This window comes from Camelus bactrianus, chromosome 14, assembly GCF_048773025.1.
Source record: "Camelus bactrianus isolate YW-2024 breed Bactrian camel chromosome 14, ASM4877302v1, whole genome shotgun sequence".
Classification (NCBI taxonomy): domain Eukaryota; kingdom Metazoa; phylum Chordata; class Mammalia; order Artiodactyla; family Camelidae; genus Camelus; species Camelus bactrianus.
Window position 1 is genome coordinate 3,988,121 of NC_133552.1, and position 7,092 is coordinate 3,995,212.

The window sequence follows — 7,092 nt, forward strand, 5'->3', positions numbered from 1 at the left end:
TGCCGCGGGCAGCCCTCGGGCCCTTGTAAGGCGCGCGCCACAGCCCCGCCTCCTTCCTTTCGGCCGGAACCGCCATCTTCCAGGTAGGCCTTTCGCGTGGCTCCCGGAGCCCCTCGTCCCCCACGCGTGAGTACCAACCCTGTGGCCGCTGAAGTGGGACATTAGAGCCCTAGGGAGACTGTCTAGCCTGCTGGGGCCCGCTGGCCTGGGTGGTGGAGCTGTGTCCGTCCAGACGGGGCGCGGCGGATGCGGGGCCGGACCTGGGCCTGCGCCCGGGGGCCGAGGACTCGACTGCGGCCCCACGTGGGGACAGGCTCAGGGAAGAGGAGACCGACGCACGGGGCTGAGGCCACTCGGGTCAGTCGGGAAAGGGAGTTTTTCCTGTGCGGCCACGGCTTCAGCCCCGTTACCCTAGGCCTTTGCGGACAGGCTCTGGGGCTGCGTGGTCTCACGTCTTTCGAACTCCTTCATTGTGCAGTTTTAACCTGTATTCTAGAACCAGAACTGTAATGCTTTCGGGTAGGGACTTTGGGGTAAAAGAAACAGGTTAAAATCGAGGCGCCCGTTTTAATTTCCCGCTAGGTGTGTGCGTGTGAAAGTCTGGGGTCGTGGTCGGAGAATCGCACTGGTGCCCAATGAGTCGACCTGGATGAGGAACCTCAGACCACTTGTCACTGATGCACGAAAATGAGTTCTGGTGGTTTTAATTTTGGCCCGGGATCGCAGTTGGGCTAAGGGAAAGAACTTTGTTTGTCACGGGTATTGATTGTTTTGTTAACGCCAGGACACCAAGTGTTGAGCGAAAGAATTCCTGAATATCTGCGCCTGGTTTAGAAGTTTAAGGGGAAAGCTCTTGAATAACCAATTAGATCTTGGTTTTGCGTCTTTTTGTCTAGTTTGTAGCAGCGAGCTACCAGAATTGAGCAAATTGTGGGTTGCACCCCAGTGGGTCCCATTTGAGGTAGTAGTATAAAATCTGAAACACCATTGCTTGGGTTGTTGAGTATTGTTTGTAGAAACGCCTTCGATTGTATGTATATTGGATCATGATGGATTTCTGACTCGGAAAGTGGGTCCATTGGAAGGAGCATGGACTCAGGAGTCAAAAATGACTTCCATTACTGGTTCTGTCACTTTGTGACTCCGTAAAGTGACTTGGACCTGCAGAACACGTCTCCTTTTTATGAACTTAATGTAAGTTTGTATGAACTTGATGCAGTTAGGAATTAAAACGGTACTTGATAGATGCTTAATTGCCTTTTAAAGTGAAGTGTGCATTTGTTGTGAATGGGAGACTGATTTATGTTAGAACACTGTCAGCAACCTAAAAGGCGTTTTGGTACATTTTTGCCTTGTGATAGGAGTAGTTGCCAGCTGTGGTAGTTCTACCCTTGGATGATTGGAAATAATCAAAACCATTGTTTTGACATTTTGGGGAAAAGTGAGACGTTCAACTCTAAAAGCCTATAGGTGAATTCTTAGATAAAGTTAAGTCCTGCTTACTAGTTAGCACCTTCCATGTGCTAGGAATTGCTCAGTACTTTGTAGCAGCATAATCTCAGTTAATTGTATAAGTATTAATTCCATTTTACATACGAGAATCAGAATTTAAATGTAGGTCTCTCGGCAAGTAAGTGCCAAACCTGTGTCAAAATCAGTTCAGTGATTATAAAGCCTTTTTTTCCCTCCCTTTGGCCTTATGTATGCTTCCTAGTAAACCACTGAGTAATCATGTATGAAGTAAGTTGGGGATATTTGACAGTTAATAGATGCTGTATAAGAAATTGGTCACAGAAAACTAGGTTGATGAGGAAGGGGGGTTTAATCCATTATGTTAAAATTAAGCAAAATTCCAGTGTTCTTGGCAGTGTAGGCTGGTTCTTCAGATGTGTTGTGGTAGCAGTCCTGTTGTGATTCTATATTCTAATAGGGAAAGTACTGGTTTGGGTTCTAACATCCAGTTCAGCTTCTTAGGCGTTTTAAAGTTGTAGAGCTTAGGCAGTAGTGGTAAAGATCTTACTTGGTAAAATGACAAGGTTTTTTTTTTTTTTTTCTCCTTTATAAAGAACTACTGATTGGTGAGCCAGCTTTTTAAGATAGTTCACTAATTCTGATGTTCCTACTGAAATGCATGCATTTGTAATTACACATTTTTTGGTTAAAGGGCAAGTATCAATTTTGCAGTAATATTTTGACTGTTCTATACTTTTTGGTTTCAGTAATTCGCCAGAATGACCAACACAAAGGGAAAGAGGAGGGGCACCCGCTACATGTTCTCTAGGCCTTTTAGGAAACATGGTGAGTAGATTCACCCCTCTTGGGAGCAAGCATGGCATACATTTGTGTTTTATTAACTTCGTGCTGTGGTTCATATAAGGTGTTTTTAAATGGCATTAATTAACCAGCATCCACCTGGCTTGTAAATAAAAAGCATGAATTTTATATAGTAGTCACTTTAAAACACATAACTGGCAAAAAGATAGTGTGTTTTGAAAGCTGGAAGGATTACAAATTTTTTTAATTGTGACTTTTTAATGTTGATATTGACTATATTGGGATCTTTTTGTTTTTCAGGAGTTGTTCCTTTGGCTACATACATGCGAATCTATAAGAAAGGTGATATTGTAGACATCAAGGTAAAATATGAAATTGGGGACATATCCTACAGAATAACATTAGAAGTTAGAAAAGTTGGGTTTAATCTAATTCAAATACAAGTGTATTTTGTATCTTTGGCTATATTTTGTCTTCCTAAATGAAGAAAAATCTATTTCCTGAAGAAGAGGTAATGAGAGTGTAGAAACGCCTGTTTTAATTTTATTTTCAGAAACCAGAGTGCAATTCTTGAGTCTAAGAATTTTCTCATTACTTCTTTTTAACAGCTAGTGGGAAAATGAGAGGGGTAAATCATGAGAGTTTATATTTAAATGTGTCCTGGCAGTCTAGAGCTTAATGATGATTGTCTCTTTTGATGCTTTAAAGCAACGTGAAAAAAATATTTCACCGGCTCTGAAAGCTCTTGAGTTGCCATTTAACGAAAAAAATCTTAGAGTATCTTAGTTACTTTGGGTTTAAAAGGAAGGGGAAATTGTTGTCATAATATCTCCTTTCTAAAGTTGGGAGTTTGAGATTTGTAAATGTTAACCACTGTGTATAAAAATAGATTGAAAAAACATTAATTCTATATAGTACAGGGAACTATATTCAGTATCTTGTAATAACCTTTAATGAAAAATATGAAAACAAATATATGTATGACTGGGATGTTATGCTGTGTACCAGAAATTGACACATTGTAACCGAGATACTTCAATTAAAAAAAATGAAACATTTATCTCCTTTCTTAACAGGGAACTGGTACTGTTCAAAAAGGAATGCCCCACAAATGTTACCATGGCAAAACTGGAAGAGTCTACAATGTTACCCAGCATGCTGTTGGCATTATTGTAAACAAACAAGTTAAGTAAGTAATGTCATGGTTCTCCGTGGCTGCTTAGTATTCCTTCATACCCCCTTTTCACTTTGCCAATTGGACTTATGTCTTTATTGGTCATTCAAGTGGGGCAAAGGAAACATCCTTTTAAAACTCAAGCAGACTGGGTGTTTGTCTTGTAACCTGTCAGAGGAAACAATAAACTTAACGGGAAAGTCTTACGGGATTTGTTCCTAAGCAGTTCTAGTTTTCAGAGTATAAAGGGTTTAATAGGGTGTACATTTTATTAGCAGTCTGGTTTTGGTTAAATTATTTGGTGTTTCAGAGTCTTATCACCTCATCAGAAGAGAGCTTAACAGTGGGGATGTTTGCCTCAAGGCCTCATCCAATGAGATTAATAAATGAAACTGCTGAAACAATTTTCTGAATTTTGGCTATGTTTTTGATGAAGCATTTAGAAGAGTTTCTTCTCTGTCCAGGGGCAAGATTCTTGCCAAGAGAATTAATGTGCGTGTTGAGCATATTAAGCACTCTAAAAGCCGAGATAGCTTCCTGAAACGAGTGAGGGAAAATGATCAGAAAAAGAAGGAAGCCAAAGAGAAAGGTACTTGGGTTCAGCTGAAGCGCCAGGTGAGTACTTGACATGGTTTCTCAGTATCAAGTATATTATTAGTGCTGAGAGCATTTTGAAGGAGAGTACAGTATTTTACATAATTATTCTCTTGCCTTTTTTTAATAGCCTGCTCCACCCAGAGAAGCCCACTTCGTGAGAACCAATGGAAAGGAGCCTGAACTGTTGGAACCCATTCCCTATGAATTCATGGCATGAGAGGTGTAAAGAAAATTAAAAGACCTGCACTGTACAAATGTTTGTCTTAATTGAGTAGAAGTTTGTCCCCTTCCCCAAAGAACTATTTAAAGCAATTTTTAATTGTGTCCCAATTCAGTGGGTGTTATCTTTATTCAAATTTAGTGTTTCTCTTCCTGGAAGGTGTGAGGTGGTTTATCGTGCGGTATAGTCCATTGATTAGGAAACTGCCAGATATTTATTAAATACTTACACTAGTTTTGAAAATAGTCTTTCTAAATTCCTATGAAAATAAGGGTTTAAAGAATAAGTGAAATATCTCTTGCATTACGATTAAGCACAGGGAAAGTTTATTACTCATAATTGCACTATAAATAGCTGTGTTTTGAGAATCAGAACTCAGCTTTGAAGCCTATTACTTAAAAATACATTGTTTAAGGCCTCCTCCCCATCCTTTGAGTTATATACTAGTGCTGAGTTTTGACCCCTCTTGCAACAGGGCTCAGAAAATGTGTTAGTGATCATTTGAATACCTTTTTTATTTCAACCAAGGATAAACACTGATATGTTTAATATGTGGTATTCAAAGCACTTTACATAATGTACTCATAAAAAACTTGGAATAATTTATTTTGTTCATTTTACAATGTTGCAGGTGCAGAGTGTTAGACAAAGATTCAAACCCAGAAAGTCTGGCTGCGTCATCAGGTCTTAATCATTAGTGCTATAGTGCTTCATAGTAATGAGAACATTTTGAAGTTACTTTGTATAGTTGGGACACATTTTAGGTTTTCTGTTACTTCCTGGATATTTTTAATTGGATATGGCAGACGTCCAAAAGGAAATTGATAGCATCCCATCCCAGCTGCCTTCAGTATTTGATACCTGTAGCAAGTTTATTTAAAATGGAAACCTAGGCTTCTTGTGTTCAGTGTTCTCTGCCCACTGTTAGTCTTGAGGACAAGAACCTGTTAAATGCTGTGAATAGGTAAAACCACTAGTGTTGGTGGCCTTCCGTTTGCCGAGTAAAGTGATGGTAATAGGACTGCTTGGGAATCCAGCAAACCTGGTTTTAAATCTTGGTGAGGGGCTAAAGCCTAATAGTAAATGATGGTTATTAATTTTAAGGATGTGTATCTAGTGGTGGAGGCTTATGTTTAAACATATCGGACAACAGAAATTACCATTCACCACCACCACAGAAAACAAGGAGAACCTTACACACTGCGTCAGTTGACATTCCTGGTCTGTTCTTTGATCTAAGTTAGTTGATGGCACCACTTATGCACCCAGTTGAAGTTACTGTAACTCTTTTCAGTCACTTTGCATATTTTGAAATTCTGTTTCTTGTGTATCTTTAACAGCCTTTTCTTCTTTCCAGGCCTGCCCCTTTGGTCACACACTTCATTTCTCCCTTAGAATCTTAGGGCAGCTTCAAGGCTTCACCTTTACTGGTTATGCTGCAGGTGGCTTAACCTGTGTGTTGCTTCTCTTGCCTGTGAAAAGGGTAGTGAAAGTGCCCTCCCCACCCTCCAAGGGTGGTTGTGAAGCTTCTCTGGGAATCCAAGTAGGGGACACAACACGGTGTCACAGGTGAATGGTCAGTAACTGCTGGCTTTTGCTGCATGATCTGGTCCTAGTTCAGAGCTTTGTAGTTTTACTCCACAACAAGAATATTTTAGAAATCCAACTAATACATAGCTCCTAATAATTTCATTTCTTCCCAGGATATGTAACTAGTCTGGTTCCTACTAAATTGTTTCTATTTCCTGTTTTCCTACATTATACTCTAACTTTTTAGGAAAATTTGCTTATTGGAACGGCTTTGTCACCCCAGTTGTTTTACACAGGTACTTGACTTTGCGTGAAATACCTACACTTTGTTCATTTGCTGAGTTCCTGCTTGTCCACCTTGAGTCATAGGTGAACCGTTCCTGATAAAAGTATTTCAAGGAGAGGAATGAAAGTGTTTGTAATCAAAGAGATTACTTCTGGCCTTGGGTTGATGGAGTGAAATCCCCCATATCTTTGTTCCCAGGACAGGTGTGTTAGCTTCTCTTACGGTGTTTACAATTTTTAGAAAACTTCTGCCTTCCCCACTAGACCTGAGGTTAGGGACTGTGCCTTACTAAATTTTGCACTCCTAGTGCCTGGCAAGTAGTAAGCATTCCATAAATGCTCTTTAATGGGAAAAGCACTGCTTTTTTTTTTCTTTAATAGACATTTTTATTCTACTTTATGTCCAATTTTATTTTCCTATGGATTTTACTGTAGTGTTTCTCTGAGTTTTGAGGGCTAATCACCATGTTGCTCAGGAGTAATTGGGATTATCAATCCCCCATGTGGTGTGGAAAGATCAAGAGACCTCAAACATTTTTTGTTTGTTCTTCAGCAGTTCATGTTAACCCTGCTTTCTGTCTCCGTAAAAGGAGAGTATCATCTGTGAACTGGGATTGGACCAGGTGATTCCTAGACATCATCTATGCACTTTGAGTCTCTGATTCCGTATTTAACCAGGACCAAATGAAGTACATTTGTGACAAAAAGGAAATGGGAGTGTAAGTTACCTTGATTCAGAGGGGCTGGTGATGCTGAACACTGAGAAAAGGGAGGGCTGCAAAGAGAACTAAAGGGAGTTACATTTAGGGCAGATAATCAGAAAATGTGAGCTCTTCCATCTGATGTATAGTGCAGTAATTTTCTAAAATACTGTCAGTGGCATACTATGAATATGCTAAAAGGTATTTTTTGATCCTTTAAGGATAGATTTTCTCACATGCACAATGTGAGAATGCACAATACTGAGTTTAAAATGTTTCTCAGATTCTTGGTTCATTCTGATAAATTGCCC

General features: G+C 39.8%; 1 protein-coding gene and 2 non-coding genes across 4 annotated transcripts; all 3 read left to right on the forward strand.

Annotated features, from left to right (window-relative positions):
* The first annotated feature begins 6 nt into the window (after nt 1-6).
* RPL21 (ribosomal protein L21) lies at nt 7-4,300 on the forward strand. 2 transcript variants are annotated; one of them, XM_010951555.3, is made up of 6 exons: nt 7-83; nt 2,220-2,298; nt 2,575-2,636; nt 3,351-3,463; nt 3,913-4,063; nt 4,173-4,300. In XM_010951555.3, the coding sequence occupies exons 2-6, from the start codon at nt 2,232-2,234 to the stop codon at nt 4,260-4,262; spliced, it is 483 nt and encodes a 160-aa protein (XP_010949857.2). In that variant the 5' UTR covers nt 7-83; nt 2,220-2,231; the 3' UTR covers nt 4,263-4,300. The 2 variants fall into 2 exon arrangements, with proteins under 2 accessions (XP_010949857.2, XP_045370122.2); XM_045514166.2 differs by having other exon boundaries at nt 55-126.
* Nucleotides 2,947-3,018, forward strand: LOC123615843 (small nucleolar RNA SNORD102). The gene has a single exon (XR_006723660.1). It is a non-coding gene; the product is annotated as a small nucleolar RNA SNORD102 (small nucleolar RNA).
* Nucleotides 3,508-3,634, forward strand: LOC123615847 (small nucleolar RNA SNORA27). Its single transcript, XR_006723664.1, has one exon. It is a non-coding gene; the product is annotated as a small nucleolar RNA SNORA27 (small nucleolar RNA).
* Nucleotides 4,301-7,092: the final 2,792 nt, after the last annotated feature.